The sequence below is a fragment of the Procambarus clarkii genome, chromosome 39, assembly GCF_040958095.1.
Source record: "Procambarus clarkii isolate CNS0578487 chromosome 39, FALCON_Pclarkii_2.0, whole genome shotgun sequence".
NCBI lineage: Eukaryota > Metazoa > Arthropoda > Malacostraca > Decapoda > Cambaridae > Procambarus > Procambarus clarkii.
Window position 1 is genome coordinate 11411805 of NC_091188.1, and position 27886 is coordinate 11439690.

The 27886-nt window shown below is 41.5% G+C and overlaps 1 protein-coding gene across 1 annotated transcript in view; it reads right to left on the bottom strand.

Annotated features, from left to right (window-relative positions):
* Positions 1-27886, bottom strand: part of LOC123760304 (WAS/WASL-interacting protein family member 1) — a 134261-nt gene that overhangs the window by 12627 nt on the left and 93748 nt on the right. Inside the window, 9 exon segments of the mRNA XM_069338368.1 lie at positions 2364-2462; positions 8254-8308; positions 10292-10675; positions 11679-11729; positions 11731-11841; positions 13357-13497; positions 14479-14603; positions 15567-15672; positions 15675-15730. Coding sequence (XP_069194469.1) covers positions 2364-2462; positions 8254-8308; positions 10292-10675; positions 11679-11729; positions 11731-11841; positions 13357-13497; positions 14479-14603; positions 15567-15672; positions 15675-15730 — 1128 coding nt within the window.

Consider the following 27886-nt stretch of genomic DNA (forward strand, 5'->3'; position numbering starts at 1 on the left):
ATCACGGTGTGCACGGCAAAACCCTGGAATGTTATTGACTATAGTTATTGACTATAGGTTATGACTATTAACCTATAGTCAACAAATCAAATGGAAGAAATTGCATATGGCCATTTGTGTGCCAGAGGTAATTGCTGATAACACTTGGAGCTGTGTTAGTTCTGCCTATGCATAATAAGACAATTTTGTACTTGTTCGTCATTCTCTGAAATCTTCATTTTAAATTAGGAATTAAATTGTATATAATTGACCAGCATCAATGTTTACAAATTCTCTGAGTTAATAAAAAAGTTGTTTATAATAGCAATTCCCTTTAAGGGAATTTCTTAAGGGTCATGCCAAAGAAAAACTGCTTTTCAGCATTGTCTGCCACTTCTAAACCTGTACACTTCACTAACATTCATCCAGGGTTTATTAACATTCAAGAGCCAACACTTGATCCTGCAGGCACAAATAGGTAAGTACAGACAGTATGGTTTTTGAACAGGAAGATCCTGTGTAACAAATCTTCTTAGTTTTTATGATAGAGCCACAGAGATACAACAGGAAGGTGGTGGTTGGGTTGTTGTTTCTTACAAAATCTTTATAACCTTTATTATAATTTTAAAGTCTGTATATCAAACTCTAATTCTGAGCATTATCTAGAGCAGTGGTTCTGAAAGGGACCCATATAGCCCCGTGCTACCTCTAGTGTGTGTGTTTGTTCCGTGTGGATGATAGTTACTGAAGCAAACACGCACCATATGGCACAAAGGGCCATAGAGTAGAGTACAGTAGAGTACAAGAGCACATCAGGCCCCATTTGTGAGTAGCTTAAGTGCTTACAAAGACCATATGGGAAAGAGCTATGCATGGAGAAGCGGTATATGGATACTAGGCAATGATTTATAATTATAACCTAAATCATATGCACTAAGTAAAATCTTGATTCTCTTACAAAAGCAAGCTGCCACATAAATATCTATCCATTATGTCTTTCAATTTACTTCCATATAGGCCGATGACACAAGGGGCATTTTCCAAGTGAATATCAGGGCTTTGACATTTATCTTGATACCAGAATAATATGATAACATTTGGATACTTAGGTGTCGGAAATCCCCAAATGCCAATCAATGACAACTAGCAAGGCGAGAGTTTGGCTCGTGAATCCACTGACATGAAGCACATCACTAAGGGTTACAAAAAAGTAAACACTTGAATAAAGTAAACAATTTATATAAAACAAAAATCCAAGTCACATTTGCCCCAGGTACCTTCTGGTCTGCACACGAGCATTCCTACAATAACCACTAACCCAAACATTGCTCCAGTGACAACTTTCTGTGATTACTTATAACTCCACTGTGTTTACCTGCTAGAGAATCTATCGAATCTATTACACGTGGAAAGCTACAGTCAGCCTGCTTTTTTTCCTGTTTGTATTATATTATTTTATCTTTTCTTAGGCTAAATTAAAATTGATTTGCCTTTCTTTCAGCCAAAAACAGAGAACACACACAAGTGCGCGCACACATTCAAGAAGCATACTCACTCATTTCTACTCAGGAATGAATCAAGGTAGATACCTTCATTCAGATTCTAGATATCAAGATAGCAGACATGTAAACCCCTAAGACAACCAATGTGAATCTTTCACTACTCACCCCTATGTGGGAGTGAAATACTGCATCTTAAATAGATCTACTATTATGCATAAATCATCAGTGATGTACAAAATTACTGGAAATGTCGAGTGTTCCAAGATGACGAAAAGTTTGCTGGATAATCAATGGCACTTTTATTAAAATTACCAGGAATAGTGGCAGGGTTACGAAAATTAAGACTGGAATGAGGACTGGGAGGAAGATTGGGAGGAAGATTGGGAGGAAAGCTGGGGGGAAGACAGGGAGGAAGGCTGGGGGGAAGGCTGGGGGGAAGGCTGGGGGGAAGGCTGTGGGGAAGGCTGGGGGGAAGGCTGGGAAGAAGGCTGGGCGGAAGGCTGGGCGGAAGGCTGGGCGGAAGGCTGGAAAAATTAGAATGATGATTTGGAGGAAGACTGTGAGAAAAACTGGGGGAAAGACTGGGAGGAAGACTGGGAGGGAGACTGGGAGGGAGACTGGGAGGGAGACTGGGAGGGAGACTGGGAGGGAGACTGGGAGGGAGACTGGGAGGGAGACTGGGAGGAAGACTGGGAGGAAGACTGGGAGGAAAACTAGGAAAAGAACTGTTCTCAAGACTGGGGGGAGAACTGGGAAATAAACCCGAAGTAGTAGACATTAGATTCGGAGTAGTGAATAAGGGTGCAGGTGAACTCTGAGGTGAGGATGGAGGGTGTGATGGAGCCTCTGGAGGTTGCTCAGTAGGTCGACTGTCTTTCTTACCATTCTTGCTAGGGTACGTCTTGGTGCAGTTCTGGTATATGATTGGCAATGGAAAGTGCTGAGCGGTATGGAAATGAAACTTGCTCTCAAAGTCACTCCCTGCAATGTTAGAAGATAATGAGATCAAAGTTATGCTTATTGGCAAGCAAAAAATATTAAGTAGGCTTGAACATGGTCAGCATCAATGGCTAATTCAAAACATTAAAAAGGTAATTTGTAGCTCTTCCATTTATAATGACTAAAAATATATATAGTGATTGAAAGAAATAAAGGTATGCTACAATTAACAAATTAGAAATTTACACCTAAAATAAAATATTTTTAAATGCACTAATTAAATGATACCTGAACCATTGCTGTGAATCAGAATAATTTATAAAGTAGCTTAAAAATAACAAAAACAACAATACAGTGCCCTTGATAATGAGCATAAAATACAATACAAATTATATTTGCAATACTACCTATGCCTTAACACTTTCGCTGCCTAATGCGGCATACTCCGTCGTAAAACCAAAATACGGAGTATGCGGGATGATGCAAACGGCATCAATAATTTTAACATTTATAAAAATTCTATTTATTGTCTGAATACTATGGGACATGTTTTAAAATGAGCACCAACTTCTTCCCAGTGTCTGTATTCCCCATGTGGCATCCTGACCCCACTGTGTGGGCGCCCACCCACGCTGGAGACTCACTGTTCTTGTGACCTCGTTCGTGACAGCCGCGGCCCTCCCCTTGAGTCAAAAAAGTTTCCCCATTCCGGTTATTTTATCTCGGGTATTTGTTGTTACCGGCTTTATAAACACTGGAAATTGACTTCCAGATGGATACTGATCAAGAACAGAGTCAATCCATGAAGAAAGTATTGAAAGAAACACCTATCAGGAAAAAGTTATTGAGTTTCATTGAAAGTATAGAAAAGTGAGACTTCTATGTTCTTATATGCAAATAACCCTTTACAGCATTCTATTGTGAACAATGTAATACCAAACTGAAATATGTAGCACGAAAATTGAGGTCAGAAAGCTGAAAAAAAAAAGAGTATAAACATTTTTGTGTGGTGGCGAGTTCGTGTCGCCCGCCGGGACAACGAAAGTGTTAATTAATGAGCCAAACTTCCCACAGGTTAACAAAGAGGCTTTAACAACAATCAATTCTATTTAAAAACATAATGAAATTGTCTATGCATCTATAACTTAATGAAGACAAGAGCACAACAGTACACAGATTAACTATGCTACAGCTCTACCAACATTTCAATACTAATCTAATGATTAACTTCAATGAAGTTTGCCAAAGTATTGATGTTTAGAACAAAATAATCCCAGCTATTGTATAACGTACAGGAACTGTATTTTAATCACTAAGCAGAGTTTCATAATTTAAAATTCTATCATAAAAGATATGTAGCTCTTTTACATTACAAAATACTGTAGAGTTGATGAAAGACATCAACAGATTCATTTAACATTTACTTCTATAAATTTACAGTACAAAAAAAAAAATAACCAGTTCTTCAAACAAGCCAATTTTTTTATAGTTATTCATTGTATTTATTAAACTAAAGCTTATGCTGCTGTACACTCGTACCATTAGACAAGGCCAATGCTGCCATTTACTCACACCATCAACTGAGACCTGTAATACAATTAACTAATTCACTTCACAGTAATACCAACTGACAGTAGAGCGACGGTCTCCCTTAATGCAGGTCGGCGTTTAATCCTTGACCGTCCAAATGGTTGGGCACCATTCCTTTCCCCAGTCCCATCCCAAATCCTTATCCTGACCCCTTCCAAGTACTATATAGTTGTAAATAGCTTGGCATTCCCCCCCCCCCCCCCATTGATAATTCTCTCACTCACACCATTAAGTAACCCTTGGCTGAAATTCACACCCACAAGGTCAAACAGACATAAGCTGATATTCCCTCTCACACCAAGAGATTTAAAATTGCACATTTAAAAAAGTTAGGAAGTAAAATGTGGAGACAAAGTTTCCCTATTCACTGATATGTCAACAGCAACAGATAGGATCATTCCCTCACGCCAGTGCCCGGCCCCTTAAACTACAACCCACTACGATTATGGTATTGGTGGCAACAGTGACTCCTCATGTGAGTTTCTATTGTTTTATTCACTATTCAAATGCTGATGCTCGTGCATATCAGTTGCATTGCCCAACAGTCACGGAAGCTGCTGCTCACCACTTTAGAAAGCATAGTCGCAACAGCAGATGGAAATATAAGATTTTGTTTTTATTTTGCATTTTCCCTGAAAATAAGAGGCGCAATAGGCCCTGTGAGAGAGAACTCGATCAACATCAAAGGCCCAAGACTTTTCAACACTTCCCCTAGACATACAGGGCATAACTGGCCGATCTCTCTGTGTTCAATAAACAACTCGACAAGCACCTTCAAAGGATACCTGATCAATCAGGCTGTGACTCGTACGTCAGGCTGCGAGCGGCCGCATCTGACACCCTGGTTGAACAGCCACCAGCAACCTTGAGGTTGTTGATCCTCGGAATCCCCAACAAGTAGTCAACAGGTAGCCAGGTAATCCCTTACATTGTGTACAGTGATATCATTATTTTTTAACGAAAGGAAGTGAATAATAAAAGCATCATATGCTGTTGACTGATAATCCAGATTTCATCAGGTTAATACAAAGGTAGATATGCCTTTCTCTTTACTTTTGCATACATATATTTTTTTTTTTTAAGATTAACCTATTTTCTTGCCTTCAGTAGAAAATACTAAATAAAAATTATTACATATTTTCAAAACATTTCTTTACTTAGATATTATTAAACAAATAAATTAACATCTGTGATGCGCTGCGTTTATTGGGAAATTTCCCGTGCGCCGAAAATCAAGTACAGTACTGTATTCGCAAAAAAAAAAAAAAAAAAAAAAAAAAAAAAAAATATAGAAAACTCTTTGTAAAATGATCAACTCCCTTCCCTGAACATGTACATAAAAAAATATATCAAATTCCATTTACTTTGGCTGTGGGGATGTGAACAAAGTCGTGTGTCATGGGTTGGTCGCCCGTGCGTGAAGCTCCCAGATGCCATTCAAGCCTCACAAGTTGCCACAAGTATATTTACATATAATATTTCTATGTATTTTCAATCCATTATAATGAGTTTTTTGTATAGTGTCTGATGCATATATATGTGTTCTTTACAATATTATACAGTAACACATTCATAATGTTCCATGGAACTGTGATACAAGTGTCAGTAATGTGTCCACAATACTCATAAATGTTTATCGTTGCAATATTACTTGTTCAAAATTCACTAAAATTACAATATGAACAGTTTCACACACTATTTATACAGTCACACACTGTATTACACACTCTGTATTACACTCAGTACTTCGGAAGTGAGTGATAATCAACGAACCAGTCCATGATACACAGCATAACTTTGCTCTCAATGAACCAGGTACAAACAGATTTTCACTTCCTGTTTCTTCATTCTGTGTGCTTGCAAATAATGCACTCACATACACTCTTGGCTTTAGTACCTGTAGGTGGTATGTAGCCAAGTTTGTGAACTGTAAGGTAGTCTTGAAAAGGTTATAGGAAAAGATCAATTTACAAGGTAGTCTTGAAAAGTTCTATGGAAAACACCACCATGGAAGATGCTAATACTGTTCATCTATGCAACTTGTATCAGATGCATCATCACTGAACCCAGAAAATGATTCATCTATGTATCATCTATATAAATTGGAGATGAACTGGAGACACGAGTGAGCATGGGTGGCGCTCAGCTACAACTGGATACGCTCGCTGTGACGTCCTCATTGGTGCTTTATCACTTGCATAAAACCCTTATATTCACCTAGTTGTATTCATCTAGTTGTCCTTTCAGGGGTTGAGCTCTGGCTCTTTTGGCCCATCTCTCAGCTGTCAATCAACTGATCCCCCCCCCACACACACACCCAGAAAGCAGCCTGTAGCAGCTGTCTAACTCCCAGGTACCTGGTTGATACCCGGTTGATGGGGTTCTGGGAGTTCTTTTACTCCCCAAGCCTGGCTGAGGCCAGGCTTGACTTGTGAGAGTTTGGTCCACTAGGCTGTTGCTTGGAGCGGCCCACAGGCCCACATACTCACCACAGCCCGGTTGGTCCAGCACTCCTTGGAGGAATAAATCTAGTTTCCTCTTGAAGATGTCTACGGTTGTTCCGGCAATATTTCTTATGCTTGCTGGTAGGACGTTGAACAACTCTGATGTTTATACAGTGTTCTCTGATTGTGCCTATGGCACCTCTGTTCTTCACTGGCCCTATTCTGCATTTAATTCCATATCATTCACTCCAGTATGTTTGCCCACCTTCTTCCCAGCCTTCCTGTCCTCACAGGCACATTAATACATACACATTGTTCATAAATCTACCAATATCCCAATCCATCTCAGAAAGGTTCTCCTCAATCAAAGTCTTTTGCACTCCACATCTCTCCATAGAAGACTCCCTCCTTACTCTATTTTGTTTTATCTAGTTACCATACACCACATACATTTCTCCATTTTCCATTCTACAGTTCTAACTTCTGATTACCTCACATTCATACCTTCCAATTATAAATCATTCTCAGCACTAACATTTTTGTAGCCCAGTAGCTGCATCGTGTTTTTTCTAACCAGCATTTCCATTGCACCAGTTCTTTCCTTACATGACTCACTTTATTCTCATCTTCATTTGCACAAATTCCATCTTTTTGAGTCACACATCATTTGTTTAACCTCGTTCAAAGAATATGAATTAAATATGAATTTCAAGATTATAAAGCATACCTATGTTTTGCCTCTACAGAACAGTACTTCTAAAAAAGCAGGCAGCGTGCCAACAGAATGGTCACAAAAACATACAATAATGGGTAGCCTTTATCCAACTATATTTGGCATAAGTGTGAAGTTCATCACACACACGCACGCACTCACGAGCTAAATATTACCAAAGGCTTGAATTATTAGTCACTTAGTTTACCCTACTCAAAACTTACTGTGCTATGTATACTGTACCTACCACAAGACATTATTGCAACTTACAGTAAAAGAGATTGTAATATGCCTGATAGAGGTGACAATATATGGTGTATGCCTCATAAGCTGGGCCCACAGATGGTAGAGAATGCATAAGAGTAAACAAGATGTGAATAGTAACATTAATTAGAGAAAACAATTTGAGTAAAAACAGTTCTAAACAGAATAGCATAAATGTGCAATTCTTACCATGGAGTTAAGTTTTGAAATTTAAATTGCTCCTTTCATTTGTTTCAAGTGCTGAAGCCTTTCAGAGTAAAAGAACTATTTTACCAAATTTACAAGAGGCTCTTACCCCACAAAAGCTAACACACACAAATACGTATATGCAAATGGTAATTATAGATCATATTTATTACTATATTTCAGCTTTAACACTAGTTCATTGTTGCTTTTCTAGCTCCTTTCATACTCTTTTAGTCCTTTTTAAAATTTTTACTTCCATGGCTTTTCTTCGATCTCGGGGTGCAAGCAGTAAAACATGACACAGTCTTCTCCTCAAAGTTGTCATATTGTGTTGCTGCTCCTCGACTGAGAGTATGCTTAATACAATAGGGACATTCTCTTTCTTGATACTCTTCCTGGTGGCAGGCCTCACAGTGTTGCTCTCCCCGAGCCTCAAGAGCACATGCTTTACAATCCAAAGACTGATTCTGTGAGAAGGCATCGAATTCCTCATGCTGATAACCAAGGTTTAGTAGATCCACTGACTGGGCTCTGAAGGTAATCTGGTTCATGAGAGAGATTTCCGAGACACATTTATCTACTTTGCTATGTGAAAGCCTTGAAGGAAGAGTGGCAAAGTGAGACAGGAAGCGCTTACCTGAATGGCGTGACGATACTCTGTTGGGCGGTGGTGGTGGTGCAGTGCCAGGTGGCTAAAGAGGAATATACAAAAATAAAAACTTTACAAAATATTTTCAAAACTACAGTTTAAGTACTGTATGTTCAAAGTACAGTATTTATTAAACTGACTATCCATTGAAAATCATTTCAAAGAAATTGATTAAACTAATTCATTTGATACACAAACACTTGAGCAAATTCCACTACATATTTCCCTCCTACTAATCTTGGTCAAAAAGAGAGAATATGCCAGTTAACATTTCCATCATCTTTATTATAATTCTAGTTCCCACTTTCATAAAGTGAAGAGGTATCTGCCAAGAACAAATAGTAAAGCAATAGTTTTGTTTTCCTTGTTTGCAGGGTTTTAACCTGCAAGGGTTACAGCTTGTGACTGGGCCACCCTGTGTTTACCTAGTAGTCTCTCTCCCAAGTCTGGTGATTTACTTACATATACACACTATGTAAGGGAACGAACTTTGAAGCACGAGCTTCTGAAACGCACAGGAAAACTTTACACACACAGAAGTATACACATTTACTAATACTCAATTTAACATACTCTCAAACACTTACAAATAAAACAAAATTTAATACAAATAAAACAAACGTATTTTAACTAAGAGAAACATTTACATTATTAACAACAAAAACTAGACTTTATATACCAGCCATTACAACTAATTTTTCCATGACATTTCAAATCCTTAGTTATTGCACAGTTATTTGAGGAAGCCATACTCCATGTAATGAGGGACACACTCCTTGCATTGATAGTAAGGCATATAGACAGATGAAGGGCACTGCCATAGGAGCGTCCAACAGCGTAGCTATTGCCGACATATTTATGCATGTAGTATTTGAAAAGAACAGATCCCACAGAGAGGAGGCCCCGGCAGTGTACTACAGATATATAGATGATATCTTTGGAGTCATGGTAGGCGAACTCCCACATTTAGAGGGATTCTTTGCCTGGGAGAACACAATCCACAGAAACATAAAATTTACCCTAAAACACGAAGACACCACAATAAATTTCCTGGACACCACAGAGTACGTGGATAAGACAACCCGACACCTGAACACGAAGGCATATTACAAATCTACGAATCTTCACACATGCCTGAATATCGACTCATGTCATACGCTAGCCCTCTGCTAGCGCTAATGAAATCATTACCATTCTCCCTATGATTAAGCCTTAAAAGAATAAACAGCAAGGACGAAACCTCCTACCCCCAGCTAGACGACCTGTGAGAGATATTCCGGCAAAGAGGTTACCCTGAGGAAACACTGAACCACGCCCAGGAGAAACTACACGGGAAGACCAGAGATCAACTTCTCAGGCTCCCCCAGCCCCCACGGTTGGAGGATAGGAGATGGATCCTCCCTACCCTGTTCTTTCCTGGTTTCACTGGGAAACTAAAACAGAAACTCACAAATGTATGAACCTGGATGAGGGAGACATACAGTGACCACCCTTCTTGGGAAAATTTCCTGCAAGATCCACCAATGATTGCTTAAAGACGAGTTAAGTTTATCAAGGACCACCTCGTCCGAGCAGGTCTACAACCCTGCACTCACAACCCAACAAGGGAGGAGGACAACCATTCTGAAGAAACCCATCGAAACCCACCAGGAATCTGTACATCAGTTGATTGAAAGTTGAGAGGCGAGACCAAAGAGCCAGAGCTCAAACCCTGCAAGCGCAACTAGGTGAGCACACACTGGATTACTCCCAAAACTGAAGGACAAGAACTATGAGGAGAGGTTAGAGGCATTAAATATGCCAAGACTAGAAGATAGAAGAACAAGAGGCGATATGATCACTGCATACAAAATAGTAACGGGAATCGATAAAATTGATAGGGAAAAATTCCTGGAACTTCAAGAACAAGAAGTCATAGATTTAAATTTATTAACAGAGCTGCCTGAGGCTCGTGAGGGAAGTCAGATAGTGTATATACATAGAAATTATAATGATAATCTGCAGTGGTATGAATTTTCAGAATTACCTCAGGTTTTGAAGATGCTGAAGGAACTGGAATTGGTCTGTTTGGTGGTGGAGGTGGAGGGGGTTGACTTGGTGGAGGAACACTTGGTCTATTGGGCGGAGGTGGTGGTCGCTCAGAAGGCGGGCGTGTCAAAGATTTCACAATACTAGCACCCCCTTGGCGCCCAACCGTGTTAGGGCGAATAGACCCAAGGCTTGCACCAGGCCCACCTGGAGCAGTTCTATGGTGATAGGGAGTTGGAAGGGTACGAGATGGCATGAGAGAGTCCTCTCCTGAATAACTATTGTTTTGGTTTTGGAATTCTGATTCACTTGGAGTTCGATATTCTCTCATACTCTCAGACCGACTTGGAGGTTTACTAGAAGGTGGAGTACTTCCATTTGGCTGTAACAAAAAATTTACATTTTATAATGATATGTTATAAGTTATTTAATATTATCATGTTACATGATCTCATTACCAGAGTCCACACAATTCTCACACATTAAATATTCCTAAACTATTCCTACATATTTAAAATTAAACTTCTATATCATGAACATTAGTTTATGAGACAAGCACAACAAGGGATTCTAAAAATTTACCATAATTTCCCAATGACAAAGAGATTTCTCCCAGACAAGACTACCCATAAAACAGTGAACAGTGTCTGAAAAATTCAAAGTCAAATGACATACAGCAAAATCCACCCATAAAATAGTAAGGTAGGACCGAGACATCTCTGACTGGAAATCCCTCCCCCCCCCCTGATCCCCTCTAATTCATGTACACACACAACAGCATCCACCCCACACACACACACTTGTTTTTAAGACCTTGACAAAATGCCGAATAGCAAAGACTACAAGAGTTCAACCCCAATATGTGTAAGGGAATGAAGATAGGTCGGAGAAAATAAAAAGATCTGAAAAAGAGCTGAATCATAAGAAGCGATCAAATGTAGGTATTAAAATGAGAGGAAAACTAGCCTGGGCCTGATTCAAGGCCCTGAATTAGGAGAAGACTTTGATTTGATTTAAACATTAAATCACTTTAGATTTGAAAGCCAAATTAAAAATGCTTAATTTGGCCTGCATATTATTTTGCAGGATTCTATTGTTTGGTTTTTGAAAGCTGCCGACTTTATTCTGTAAATGTGTAGACTGTGTTATGACCGGTGCAACATCCACTCCCAGGCCCTTTTTCTTTTTAAAATTCCTGTAACTACCTCCCTTGTACACTGTACTGTCCTTCTAGTTCCAAACCTCTGGCCTGAAGATAAAGCACTTGCAGCAACAAGGCAAGATCCAGGGTACAAAAACCACAGGGAACACCCCCCACCCTTCCAATAAGATATAATCTAGCAATCGAGTTAATACTTTTAACTCGTACTCGAACCCTAACTCACCTGTAGTCCCGACCCTTTTGGTGGAAGTGTTGGCTTTGTTCCAGTAGGGGGGTCTGGGTGGCGCTGGTTTGCTTCCAACAGATGGCTTGTTTATTAAAACTGGCTTACTTGGAAGGGCTGGGTGATACCCACTTTCAGAGGAAATCAAAGTGGGAATTTCATCCTGTATTCAAATGATGATACATAAAGCAACTACAAAGCAATACAAACTAGGTAAATACATATTTAAAGCTTTACAGTCATCGCCAGTCAAGAATGTCAACCGTAAATTATCTATTGCACATCCCCCCTGATATTTATGATCAGAGATGCAATATTCCTAAAATATACCTTCTCCTATGTAATTTCAATAAAATATTGAAAGTATGTATATATTACAAATACAGTGTACAGTACTTTAGGCAACAAATAAATTAACTTAATTCCATTCTCAAACAAATGAGGTGTAACAGACACTGTTAATCACTACAATACAGCATAATCCTGCTAAAACCCAAAACGCTATGCGTACTAGTGGCTTTAGGTATTGTATGTACTACCTCTATCTTTAAATGTAACAGAATGTTTGTACTGTAACACTGCAACTATGCACTGTTCCTAAACAAATTATTATTATTATTATTATTATTATTATTATTATTATTATTATTATTATTATTATAAAACAGAACAGTTAACTCTAAATTACCTTCCACAGCAGAGGAGTTTCAGAAACAATATGATCTAAGCTATTTTCCACTATTCTTTAGCCACTTTTATTATGTTTTAATTGGTGCAAACAATAACACACACATTTCTGCACCCAGTATATCATGATAGCATTGTCATCCCACTTGACCAGATGAAACTATTGGCCAGAACCTTCCATTTTCTTTGTACTAGAGCTCATGACTGAATTGGAACACTTACACTACATGAAGGTTTCATAAACTTTATAGTTTTGCTCCCATTACTACAGAATGAACATAAATTCAGTTGAACACGTACAGAGAAGAATAACACAATTAATCTCAGGAATTAAAAACCATCTTTATGAAGAGAGATTAGCAAAGGTTAATTAACTTTCTCCAGAAAAGTTAAGAGTAATGGGTAACATAGTTAAAGTAAACAAATGAATGAAGTGGTATAACAAATGGGATATTAATTTACGTGCTAAAAATGTCAATACAAAATAGAACACACGACAATGAATACAAATCAGTTTAAGTCAGAAAAGATCTGGGTAAATAGTGATTTTACAATAAGGTTATTGATTCATGGAACAAATTACAGTACAGTACTGTACTGGGTAATGTAATAGATGTGGGATCACTGGGATGTTCAAAGAGGTTAAACATGTATGAATGTGTGGGGGATGGTATGCACAGAAGCTGCCTCGCAGGCCAATAGGCCTTTTGTAGTCTCCTCTATTCTTATGCTCATGATGAACTCACCACTGTCTCCTTTAACTACTTATCTTTATCTTATCTACTTATCTTTAACTTTAACTTATCTCTGATAAGACAATTTTTAAAGATCCTAATCAGGTTTGGGGAAATGTCCCGAGTCCCTAGGGAGTGTTCAGGGAAACAGTTCAGAAAGTAGTGATTCACTATGCTCCAAAACCTAATTGTTGCAATAAGCTGAAAGCAAGTACTATGTGCACTTACATACTACAGGAGTGCAATAGCTTACTTACCATAGGCGGTCTAGGGGGTGCAGGTTTACTAGCAGGGTTCGGAGGCACAGGAAGAGGGCCTCTCGCAGGCCGATCATTTGGAAAAGAAGGTTTCGACGTAGCAGGGGGTGGTGGAGGGGCTGGATTACTCTTACTACTAGGCTGTAGGAGAAATTGTTATGTAGCAAGAATAATAGTTCTAAATTTTTTTGCAAAATATACTGTAGTACAGTATAAAAAATCTAAACATTTTGAATTACCCAAATTTAATTTTACAATGATAAAATAGTAAATTAGCTCCAAAGCACAAGCTCCAAATATTGGAAACATATAAAAACAAAATAAGTGTACATTACAGTATATACTTACTGCAGAATACACACTGTACATTTTTGGTACAGATAACAGGTGCACACTTCAAGATTACTGTACATGTTATCTTTCACCCAGTCAAGGTCACAGTTTTAGTCAAGGAGTTCTACCACCCTAACTCTCCATAATTCAAGCCCTAATTATAAATGTTAGTTACAGAAGGGTATGGCCCTTAATCAGTTTCCAACTGATTCGTGACAATACACACAGTGATGACCTTCACTATTTTTTAATTTAAATTCAAATATATGCAAGGATAGTTCAATTGATTTGTCACCTCAAAGTTTCATCTATTTTGTCAAAAGTAGCCTCTGACTAAATTATCACTAATGAGAGAGAGAATGCAGACACCTGCTTCCTGCCTTCTTTAGAAAGAAGTTGTTGATGTTAATAATGTTAACTAATTTTGAGGCTTAAACACTTTAACATTATTGGTTTTATATACAATTGGTATAGGATTATTTGCCAGTATGGTATACAGTATGTGCAATACTCTATCACATAGGTATGAAAAGATAAATTAGATAACCCATAAGCATAAGGCCTAAATAAAGCGGGGTCAAGCAAAGGGTACCTCTTATGTAGATCCAACACTCCACCGATATAGTTATTTCTGAAGCACAAACCACAAATGACTGGTTGCTTCCTCATACCACCACTGTTCAGTGCTGACCTAACATGACCTGTGCCAGAATTAGCACATTAAACAAATCCATCATACTACTATACATGTCAATTAAGTAAAAACTGTAGATCACAATCAAGTCAAACCTTTGGACTAGGCGGTATACTGTTACTGTCTGTTGTGTGTTGAGAATCCAACGACACGTCTCGTACTGGAACAACTGGCGAAGGTTTTCTTCCTGGAGGTAATAATGGCGCACTTCTATTCGCCGCTGAAAACAAAAACAAAAAATTTAATAAAAGACTTTTTTTTAAATAGGGGAATCTTATCCTGATAAATTTTGGCACAGTACAGTATTAACTTCCAACTCTTGTGATTTCGGCTGTCAAATTAAAAGATACTGTATGATGAAATTTCCTGAATCTTTTAAATTTTAAATAAGACAGGCTTGCAAATAGACAGTTTCATTATAACCTACAATGCCTAAGCACAGGCAAGCAGAACTAAACAACAATCATGTATCACTGACATGTATATAACGTATACCATGTAGAGAACTGGACAAGAAAGAGAACACCTTAGGCTGTAGGTATAGTAATACATACAGTATTACATTTCACCATGTGGCAGACAACATACACCAGTCAAGTTAGTGTTTTCTGCATCAATATTAAAAATTTAAATAGTCAATACAGTATGTAACCTATTTTTTTAAATAGCAATGAAATATTTATTAACATTAAACGCTCAGGCCTATTGGCACATTCCCAACCATTAACATTCAGGCCCAGCAACACCTAAAATGTTTATACTGTACTGTACTCCTTTAGCATTTTCTCAGTCAGTTCTTTCGGTTTGTACGTGATCAGTATGATGACCTCATTGATGATAAAATTATTGACTCACTGCTGCCTATGAAACTAATTCTCAATCTCGGAACACAATAGGCTTAATCATTTAAATATCAATAATTTCCACTAAGGTACACTCTCAAGCAATGATAAAAGTTCAGTTTTATTATCAAACATAGCCTAAATGTTGACCGTATCAAATATTTATGATGAGGTGTTCAAAATACTGAATGGCAACCAGTCAGAAAGATAAAGAAAAAACATGACAAAATAAAATTTCCCATATTCCTACCACAGACATCTAATAATTTTAGACCAAAAATACATGAAATGCACTCAAAATCAGATTTTACAACGTCACGAGGTTGGCAAAATGTACTTACAGGAATTGGCCGGTAATCGCCCTGTGGGTCTCAATCTGTTCACCCCATCTGCTATGAGTCCAAGCTGAGGTGCTCCTCCATTCATCATCCTCCCTCCTCCTCCTCCCCCTCCTCCCCTCCTCCTCCCCTGCCTCCACCTCCTGCACCATTTGTGGATGGCTTGCCTGAAAAGAACAAATAGAATTTAGTTAGAATTTGTGAGAATATATACTGTAACTGCAAACAAAGCATACACAGTACTGAACATTTATTTATTTATTTACCGGTATTTATTTATTTTATTTACTTTATTTATATATCATGTACATTTACATAGGTTGAGTGTTGCTTAATATATTTAAGAATATCTCTGGGGTTCCACCAAGATAAAAAAATTTGGGAATACAGTAACTCTTCTAGCCTGTGTGGATAATACATTAAAATGAAAAAAATTTGAAATTGGAATCTTTGAATACATATATTATAGTCTGTATAGAATGCATATTATAGTCTGTATTATAGTTTGTTAGTCTGTATCAATATACATAATCTGCACCTGGCCCTCCAGTATTTTCCACACGTATATTATTTGATATCTCTCTCATCTCCTTTCTAGTGAGTACATTTGGAGATCTTTGAGATACTGCCCCCAATACTTTAGGTGCATTATAGCGTCTATGTATGCCGTTTATGTTCTCTGTAATCCCTCTATTTCAGCAATTTCTCCTGTTCTGAAGGAGGGAAATGAGTACTGAGCAGTATTCAAGACAGGACAGCATAAGTGATTTGAAGAGTACAACCACTGTGATGGGATCCCTAAGATTTGAAAGTTCTCGTAATCCGTCCTATCATCTTTCTGGCGTCAGCCAGAAAAATGATAGAATGGATTTCGAGAATTATGAATTATTACAGATTATGCCATGTTATGGAATGTAGATTCGGAGAAAATAGGCCACACACAACTTACAAATTACTGTATGTGGAGAGGAATTACAGAATTCTAATAAAGAATGAGACCTAGGGCTGGTTTTGGATAGTAAGTTGTCGCCAGAGGAACCACACAGAACATTGTGAGAGGAGTGTATGCGTCACTTTCCAACTCAGACTTGCTTTTAATTACTGTATATGGATGGTGAAATACTAAAGAAACTGTTCATGACTTTTTTGAGACCAAAATTGGAATATGCAGCAGTTGTATGGTGGCCAAATCTCAAGAAGCACATAAATAAACTGGAAAAGATGCAATGGCATGCTACAAAATAGCTTCCGGATCTGAAAAACAAGAGTTACAAGGAGAGACTGGAGGCGTTAAATATGCCAAAACTAAAAGATAGAAGAAAATGAGGAGATATGATCACCACTTACAAAATACTAACAGGAATCGACCAAATTGACCAAAAGGAATTCCTGAAACCAGCAACTTCATGAACAAGAGGACACAGATTCATGCTAAGGAAACAAAGGTGCCGAAAAAAATATTAGAAAACTTTCTTTTGCAAACAGAGTGGTTGACGGTTGGAACAAGCTAAGTGAAAATGTGGTGGAGGCCAAAACTGTCAGTAGTTTTAAAGCGTTATACGACAAAGAGTATTGGGAAGACAGGAAAGTGTAGCCCTCATCCTGTAACTACACTTAGGCAATTACACACACATCTACAGTTGAGAGGCGGGTTCAAAGAGCCAAAGCTCAACCCCCGCAAGCACAACTAGGCGAGTACAACTAGGTGAGTACACTGGCGCACTCAACATACAGTTATTTCTCTTAAAAACTTTATCATGATTCATCCATACTTCATTAAACAAAATTATAAATGATCTCCAACTTCATAGCCATCATAACTTAAGAGGCCACAGTAACCAGAGGCATATGTACTACAGAAAATCAATTGCTATGATTAGGATCACAGAAAATGCTATAGCCCACATGCCTTTTAGGTCTACAGGAAGAGGACATGCATAGTTTTACAATAAATAGGACAAATTTACAAGTTAATTTGATTAAGCAAACACTTACAGCTGAGCATTATGCAGTAACAATTTATAGCAGGGCATTATGTACTATGTAATCATCTATAGCAGGGTATTATGTACTGTACTATGTAATCATCTATAGCAGGCATTATGTACTATGTAATCATCTATAGCAGGGCATTATGTACTATGTAATCATCTATAACAGGGCATTATGTACTATGTAATCATCTATAGCAGCCATTATGTACTATGTAATCATCTATAGCAGGGCATTATGTACTATGTAATCATCTATAGCAGGGCATTATGTACTATGTAATCATCTATAGCAGGGCATTATGTACTATGTAATCATCTATAGCAGGGCGGAACCGCTTACCCCCTGAAGCCATAAATGTCAAAACACTGTTGAATTTCAAAATCCATCTCAATAAAATTATAAAACAAATCGGGGACGTCTGACAAAGCCGACAGCTTCCTGTCCTCGTCAAGGCCACCAGAGCAGCCCTCGGGTAAATTCAGGCATAAATGGCCTTGCCCAGTCCTCTCCCGGAAGGAACAGCGCTTTCACCTCCCTCTATTGCAGGTGGCGTCACGAATTACACAACTCTCTAGAAGTTATAACAGGTACAGTAACTTGCTATGGCAAGTGTCTTATTCCCACATAAGTCACGTTTCATACAAACCTCACTCAGTCACAGTGATAACAGACAGTTGCACTCATCAACCAACTCTATAGCTAATTTCTAAAGTTTTTTTTTTGTTCTTTCAACTATTCAACCTTAGAGGGGCACAAGCCTCTATTTGCCATATAGTCCGGTAGTCCCCACCGTGATGCCCAGCAAATGTCGGCTCCAATTCAACCCCATTCGATATTAAGGCACATTAATAACCTAAGAAAATCAATATAGCATTTCGTGGCCTTGTTAAGTGATCACTGGCTACACAAAAAGGTCACAAAACTCGTCTGGCGACGCTGCAGATACTTGGTAAGTTGATCTCAAGTTCAAAGTTCAAATATGTTTATTGAGACAAGAAAGAAATACATCTTAAAGGGATAGAGTAGCTTAGGCTATTTCTACCCCCAAGTTGATCTCACCAGAGATGATTATGATTCTCTGAGGGACGGTCAACAATCTGGATGTGATTGAGAACAATGCTGCCTTCATCTCACTCTTGAGATAAAGGTGACGTGACTTCTACATCAGTGGTTCCCTGCAGATTACCGGCTTCAGCAGATGCAGCGTGTGGCGCCCCCTATGTATTTACGTATGTAGCTGAGCCTAACATTTTAAAAGCACTACGATCACCTTCTGTAGTTGTTCAATAAATCTCTGAACTGTATGTTTGACAAATCTTTCACCCTGTCCATGGAGGACAGAAGAAAATGTATATATGCTGGTTAGCATTGTAAATGTGTGGCCACGTCTGTGGTAGAAAATAATAATAATAAAAAAAAACTGCCCGACCCCTATTATACAATACAATACAATACAATACAATACAATTTTATTTAGGTAAGGTACATACATACAATAAATATTTACAAGGATTGTTTAACTTATAGGTATAGCTAGTACATACAATGCCTAAAGCCACTATTACGCAAAGCGTTTCGGGCATTATATTCCTCACGCTTCTGTTAAAAACTGTAAAGAGTACAGAGACCTAAATGATGTATATCAATAAATGATATATTTTTCGATTGCTGTTCGAATTAACCTGTTCAGCTGGTTCCTACTTGTAGTTTACCCTGTATTCGGTTTCGAGAGTTGTTCTACTTTCCAGGCTCTGTCGGGATTAGCGTTGTCTGATAATTTGATTGTTAAAGCTGTTGTTAAAAGTCAACCACACCCCCATATATCTTTTTCAGCTCGATGGACCAGGCATTTCCTGTAAGAATTTGCGCAAATGATTCTTGAAAGTTTCTATTTTTGTTAAGGCAATATACAGTATATTTTTTGGTGGAAGTTGAAAAGTAGTAGGTCTCTGAGTTTCGTACCGTATTCCTCCTATTGTGGCTATGACTGGCTGAGGCTATGGCTGAGGCTGAGACTATGGCTGAGGCTGAGACTATGGCTGAGGCTGAGACTATGGCTGAAGCTATGACTGAGGCTAAGACTATGACTGAGGCTAAGGCTATGACTGGCTGAGGCTATGGCCGAGGCTATGGCTGAGGCTAAGGCTATGAGTGAGGCTAAGGCTATGAGTGAGGCTGAGGCTATGGCTGAGGCTATGGCCTAGGCTGAGGCTATGGCCTAGGCTGAGGCTATGGCCTAGACTGAGGCTATGGCCTAGACTGAGGCTATGGCCTAGACTGAGGCTATGGCTATGACTGACCGAGGCTATGGGCGAGGCTGTGACTGGCTGAGGCTATCTATGGTCAAGGCTATGGCTGTGACTGGCTGAGGCTATCTATGGTCAAGGCTATGGCTATGACTGGCTGAGGCTATGGCTGTGACTGGCTGAGGCTATAGCAACTCTTCTCTTCGTTGGATGTCATGTACCAAGCATCATTCTTATCACAAAATATATTATGAGTTGTGGGAATGTTGGTGGGTAGGGGTTGACACTGAATGGATTGAGGTTTGAAAAAAAAAAAAAAAAAAAAACAGCAAGCGTATGATTAGCCGGCGTTTGACTGTTAGTGTGGTGATAGTTGGACCCAGAGCCCTGTGTGGGCAGGTTTCTTGCACGAATAGAGAGAGGACTTGTGGTGGTTACGAGGATCAACTCTCCGCGGCCCTGTCTCTGACCAGGGCTCCTGTTGATGGCTTGCTCAAGCATGTTTATATTATTCGCGTATCTGACTCTAATTATTAACAAAGAGTGTGCACGATGTGTTTCAAGTAGTTTGATGATCAGTTTGGACATTTCATGGTGCAAAATGTGAAGTAATTAAAACACCTGCACCATTCCCCCTTGGCAAGCCTGGTAGAGTTTTGTCAAGTTACCTTAAACCGAAAGGTCGAAGTAGAGAGTATGGGGGGGGGAGTGAAGGAGCCACCCACGACCTTTCTTGCACCAGGGATGCAAATGGAAAGGTTTTAGCGAGATTGTGCAAGTTACGGCTCTTTCTAAGTAATTGAACTCAAGGTCAAAGGTTAAAAGGAAACGAGCATGAAACAAATTTTAACCAGATATGGAATGTCGTCGATAAGGCTACATACACAACAGGCTGAGGTCAGCGAGCATGACCCCCAGAATGATATGCCCCACACACACACACACACACACACACACACACACACACACACACACACACACACACACACACACACACACACACACACACACACAAGAGTTGAGACACACAGACAGAGTACACAGTTCAGAACGGCGTTCAGGAACCTGTGTAAGGAATCATTCAGAATCTTGTACACCACATATGTAAGACCAATCCTGGAGTATGCGGCCCCAGCATGGAACCCGTACCTTGTCAAGCACAAGACGAAGCTGGAAAAAGTCCAAAGGTATGCTACTAGACTAGTCCCAGAACTAAGAGGCATGAGTTATAAGGAAAGGCTGCGGGAAATGCACCTTACGACACTGGAAGACAGAAGAGTAAGAGGGGACATGATCACAACCTACAAAATCCTCTGGGGAATTGACCAGGTAAACAAGGATAAACTATTCAACACTGGAGGGACGCGAACAAGGGGACACAGGTGGAAACTGAGTACCCAAATGAGCCACAGAGACATTAGAAAGAACTTTTTCAGTGTCAGAGTAGTTAGTAAATGGAATGCACTAGGAAGTGATGTGGTGGAGGCTGACTCCATTACACAGTTTCAAATGTAGATATGATAGAGCCCAGTAGGCTCAGGAATCTGTACACCAGTTGATTGACGGTTGAGAGGCGGGACCAAAGAGCCAAAGCTCAACCCCCGCAAGCACAATTAGGTGAGTACAGAGGTTGCGCGTGTGTGCGCGCAACACTGGTTGCGTGTGCGCCATGTCCATTCAACCTGTACACCAGTTGATTGACAGTTGAGAGGCGGGACCAAAGAGCCAAAGCTCAACCCCCGCAAGCACAAATAGGTGAGTACACACACACGCACACATAAGGAAACTGGAAAAGGTTCAGAGGTTTGCAACGAGACTCGTCCCAGAGTTACGAGGAGCGCCTGAGGGAACTGTGCCTTACGACACTAGAAAGAAGATGGGAGAGGGGGGACATCATAGGAACGTATAAAATACTCAGGGGGATTGACAGAGTGGACATAGACGAAACGTCCACACGTAATAATAACAGAACGAGGAGACATGGGTGGAAACTGGAAACTCAGATGAGTCACAGGGATGTTAGGAAGTTTTCTTTTAGTGTGAGAGTAGTGGGAAAATGGAAAAAGGAACAGGTTGTGGAAGCAAATACTATTCATAATTTTAAAATCAGGTATGATAGGGAAATATGACCACAGTCATTGCTGTAAACAACCGATGCTCGAAAGGCGGGATCCAAGAGTCAATGCTCGATCCTGCAGACACAACTAGGTGAGTAGTGTCTGCCTCGCAGCTTGGTGGATAGCGCGCAGGATTCGTAATTCTGTGGCGCGGGTTCGATTCCCGCACGAGGCAGAAACAAATGGGCAAAGTTTCTTTCACCCTGAATGCCCCTGTTACCTAGCAGTAAATAGGTACCTGGGAGTTAGTCAGCTGTCACGGGCTGCTTCCTGGGGTGTGTGTGTGTGTGGTGTGGAGAGAGAAAAAAAAAAAAAAAAAAAAAAATAGTAGTTAGTAAACAGTTGATTGACAGTTGAGAGGCGGGCCGAAAGAGCAAAGCTCAACCCCCGTAAAAACACAACTAGTAAACACACACACACACACACACACACACACACACACACACACACACACACACACACACACACACACACACACACACACACACACACACTTTGACCTTCCTTGTCGTCCGTGTAGGGTTGTCATTGTCGGTGGCGTCATTCAGGAGGCTGCCTCCCCCTCCCCCTCGCTAGGTCTGGCTCACCTGCACCTTCCATCAAACAGGTCACATCTCGACTCAATACACCCCCCCCTTCCCAGGTGAGCCCGCGCGTCGCGGCCGTCTCATCAACTCGGCGGAGGCGGCGCCGAAAGTGGTTGGGCATGTTTCCAGTCACCTAATGCCTCAGTACACCTAGCAGCCAACGGCTGTAGGGCGGCATCCCCTGGGAAAGGGTCAACAGTTCGACCTTGGGGCTGAACTTCGATACAAGTGTAAGGTGTATTATTACAACGATCCCACACCTATTGTATTATTGTATTAACCGGAAACTTATTCCACAGGTCTGCAACCCTACTTAAAAGTCCATATATTCCAAGGTCTTCATCGAGCACCGCTCCTGTGCCGGGTAAGTTACGGGCTCACCATAGCCCGTACTACTTGGAACTTGTTCCGAGTAGCGAATCTATAATATCATCATCATCCAAGGTCTTCTCATTATCTAAACTTATCCCATTTGTATCTATTATGTCGATTGATTGATTGATGAAGATTAAGCCACCCAAAACGTGGCACGGGCATGAATAGCCCGTAAGTGGTGGCCCTTTTGAGCCATTACCAGTATCAATAGATGATACTGGAGATCTGTGGAGGTGCGACTGCACCCTGCGTGACGGGAGATGTCTCTCCCGTGTATTATGTCGCATTCTACCGTGTTTATATATTTACCACCACGTTCATATCCACTCTGGTATACCCTTTCGTCCGTTTATATACTTCAACCACATCGCCTTTAACTCTTGGCCTTTCTAGAGCATGTAAATCATGTTTTCATAAGGGAGTTATCCAAGTTAAGGAATTATATTTGGCGTCCTCCGCTGTACGGTGTCTAAAACTTAAGTCTCCCAACCACTTGGATTGGACGGTAGGGCGACAGTCTCGCTTCATGCAGGTCGGCGTTCAATCCCCAACCGTCCACCAAGTGGTTGGGCACCGTTCCTCCCCCCCCCCCCCCCCCAAGTCCCATCGCAAATCCTTATCCTGACCTCTTCCAAGTGCTATATAGTCGTAATGGCTCGGCGCTTTTCCCTGATAATACCCTACCCTTACTACCAACGCTTCTAGATATTAATACAAGTATCTAATTTGCCTGATTTCAATTATTATTATAGTTATTTCAAAGAGATATCATCAGTGGTGCATGCAAGGTTGGCCACGAATAGAAATGTCAGAAATAGAATTCAGAAATTCAGAAATAGAAACTATTCAGAAATAGAATAGAAATAGAAATGTTGGTCACCTTTAGAAATGTGAACAGGGAATAATTCAGGACCTCGTATCCCACGTATATCAGACTAACTCCCGAAGATGCGGCGCCGATGCGAAGTTTTAATCTCGGTAAATAAAAAAAACGAAGCTGGGAAAAGTTTCAAGGTAAGCCACCAGGGGTCAGATTCACGAAGCAGTTACGCAAGCACTTACGAACGTTGTACAGCTTTTCTCATCTTTGGCGGTTTTGGTTACATTTATTAAACAGTTAACTACACACCAAAACTAGAAACATACTAAAGATGTACGACAAGGTGGGAGTGAACTGTAAAGTAAAAACAAAACTGGGGGAACTGGACCTGACCATATACTAAACAAGGGACGGGATACATACACGTTGCTGGCTCCGGGAATCAATGCCCCCCCCCCCACCACCCCCTTCGCATCTCAGACCTGGCCTCCTAGTTAGTGGTCTGGTCAACCAGGCTGTTAGACGCCGGTGCTCGCAGTCTGGCATATCAATCACACCATAAAATAATTTAAGAGAAATCTGGCAGAGTAGACAGGGAAGCAAAACAAACACACACGCACGCAAGCACACACACGCGCGCACACACACACACACACACGCGCGCGCACACACACACACACACACACACACACACACACACACACACACACACACACACACACACACACACACACACACACGCACGCAAGCACACACACACACACACACGCACGCAAGCACACACACGCGCGCACACACGCACGCAAGCACACACACACACACAGCACGCACGCACACACACACACACACACACACACACACACACGCACGCACGCACGCACGCACGCACACACGCACGCACACACACACACACACACACACACACACACACGCACGCACGCACGCACGTGTATCACAGACCAATAACGAGGCTACAATAATCACTCAAGCCACACTATCCTCAAACACTTCCCCACTACAGAAACTTTCCCTGCACTTTAACAGTGAGAGGGGGTAACGAGGGAAGTTCCCCACCACCACCAGCTGATGATGGCACAACTTTCTACACTAAACATGATGCCACTTCATTGATTGGTGGCGCGGGGGAGGAGAGAGAGAGAGAGGGGGCAGTGTGCACCTCCCCCACAGGAGCGAGAGTTGCCTCTCCAAGCTGGCGGAGACGAGAAAGGCAGACGGTAGACATATAGTGAGGCAAAACCCCCCTCACACTGTTTCCTCAACTTGATTTACAGCCACGTGTGGAAGTGTATGTGAGAGAGAGAGAGAGACAGGAAGACCTGTCACAGCACCTACACAACGTTAAGACACCTCCACCGTTGTCTCAGAGCTCCACGCTCACCTGAAGATCCCCACACAGGTAAACATACTCCGTCTCTGGTTCTCCTCCACACACACCATTCATCTGGCGCGCAAAACCAAACAAACAAACAGTTGCTAGAGACGGCGGAGGAAATGGCCGAGTCACGGCTGAGGGGAAACTCCGAGATGATGACGTAGGAGAGGTGAAAACCAGCCAGAAAATCTAAGACAATGGTAACAGTCATGGTAGAAGCCTAAAGGATGTATGATTGGGAAGAAAAAAAATGATGATTATGACGACTTTAGATTGTAAGAGAAAGGGAAGATGGAAGGGGAGTGTGTGTGTCGTTTTGGATGGGGGGGGGTCGAGGCAGCCTCGGCCCCCACTGTGGTGTTGGAGGCAGCCTCGGCCCCCACTGTGGTGTTGGAGGCAGCCTCGGCCCCCACTGTGGTGTTGGAGGCAGCCTCGGCCCCTACTGTGGTGTTGAAGGCAGCCTCGGCCCACCGTGGTGTTGGAGGCAGCCTCGGACCACCGTGGTGTTGGAGGCAGCCTCGGACCACCGTGGTGTTGGAGGCAGCCTCGGCCCACCACCTTGACCCCCCCCCCCCACCACCACCCACCAACAACTCTCATAAACCACTCTCTTTTCAAAACTCGCTCACAACTCTCTCGCAAATCACTCACTCAACTCGATGAGTGCGTGGCGTGTGCTCCCCCTTGCCCCACTAACCCACTTCCACTAACACACACACACACACACACATGCGCCACGCCCACACACCTGCTCCCCCATAGTGTGCATGTGATCCCCACCCCCGTCCTCCCCCACATGTGCTCATACTCGCACCTCTCCACCTTGACAGTTAAGCCTCCACCTTGACAGTTAAGCCTCCACCTTGACAGTTAAGCCTCCACCTTGACAGTTAAGCCTCCACCTTGACAGTTAAGCCTCCACCTTGACAGTTAAGCCGCCATCATAAGCGACTCCAAATCGTGTTGGAGGAAAAGCAACCCGGAGAGAGCAGGAGCCAAGAGTGGAGCCGCTACAGGATGAACAACCCTGCGGGTTTTCTTCCTATTGGGGAGTGTTGTGCATGCTGCTATGGCGGTGTGTCCACTGTACATGCTGCTATGGCGGTATGTCCACTGTACATGCTGCTATGGCGGTGTGTCCACTGTACATGCTGCTATGGCGGTGTGTCCACTGTACATGCTGCTATGGCGGTATGTCCACTGTACATGCTGCTATGGCGGTGTGTCCACTGTACATGCTGCTATGGCGGTGTGTCCACTGTACATGCTGCTATGGCGGTGTGTCCACTGTACATGCTGCTATGGCGGTATGTCCACTGTACATGCTGCTATGGCGGTAGTGTCCACTGTACATGCTGCTATGGCGGTGTGTCCACTGTACATGCTGCTATGGCGGTGTGTCCACTGTACATGCTGCTATGGCGGTGTGTCCACTGTACATGCTGCTATGGCGGTGTGTCCACTGTACATGCTGCTATGGCGGTATGTCCACTGTACATGCTGCTATGGCGGTATGTCCACTGTACATGCTGCTATGGCGGTATGTCCACTGTACATGCTGCTATGGCGGTATGTCCACTGTACATGCTGCTATGGCGGTATGTCCACTGTACATGCTGCTATGGCGGTATGTCCACTCACAAGATGAGTGGCGCTGCCCAATACACTCGCCCCTCGGGGCAAAAATGTCCATGTAGCACGGGCTATGGTGAGCCCGTATTCAGTTCGGTTATTCGCGATAACCTTGTTACTCTGGTATTTGGGTCAAAGTTTTAAATGGAGGTGGGGTTTCCTACTTTTTCCCTGTTACGTGGCGGGTTTATGCTTTATATATATTATGTGGGAGGTGGCGAGGCGAAGTGTTAAGGTCGTTGTTGCCTGGGCCAGCAAGTGTTGCCTTAGGCGGGAGTTCTGTCTTAGTCTACAGGTCGGTAACTTAAGTATAAGTAAGGCAGTGTAAGTTTAAGTTGGAGTCTCACACAGCCCCGCTCCTGTGCCAGGTAAGTCCACTACGGGCTCACCATAGCCCGTGCTACATGGAACTTGTTCCGAGTAGCTGAATCTATAACAACAACAACAACTGTAAGTTGGATAAGAATGATAGTACATAAACACTGTCTTAAAAAATCTCTTCCCCTAACACCCTTTCAATCCATTTCCCCAGGACCTCTTGAATCCCCTTTTCCCAAGAACAGTCTGTGTGCTCTACCCCAGCACCTCTCTCCCCCGGACCCGTCCCCTCCACGTTGAGTGTTCAATAAATCCCTGAACTATATGTTTAACACATCTCTCACCCTGTCCATGGAGGACAGAAGAAAATGTATATATGCTGGTTAGCATTGTAAATGTGTGGCCACGTCTGTGGTAGAAAAATAATAATAATAATAATAATAATAATAATAATAATAATAATAATAATAATAATAATAATAATAAACCAGTGGCAGCGAGACAGGTGCAGGAGGCGGCGGCCAGCTGACCACACTCACGCACATCCTCCCTCTTTAATTATTAGCATCTTTATTGACAACATTAATTACAATTTAGTCTAATCTGAGAATATCAATTAAATCTCCCACGTCCTCCCGCCCCCTACCAGGTTATCTTGAGATGATTTCGGGGCTTTAGTGTCCCCGCGGCCCGGTCCTCGACCAGGCCTCCACTCCCAGGAAGCAGCCCGTGACAGCTGACTAACACCCAGGTACCTATTTTACTGCTAGGTAACAGGGGCATAGGGTGAAAGAAACTCTGCCCATTGTTTCTCGCCGGCGCCCGGGATAGAACCCGAGA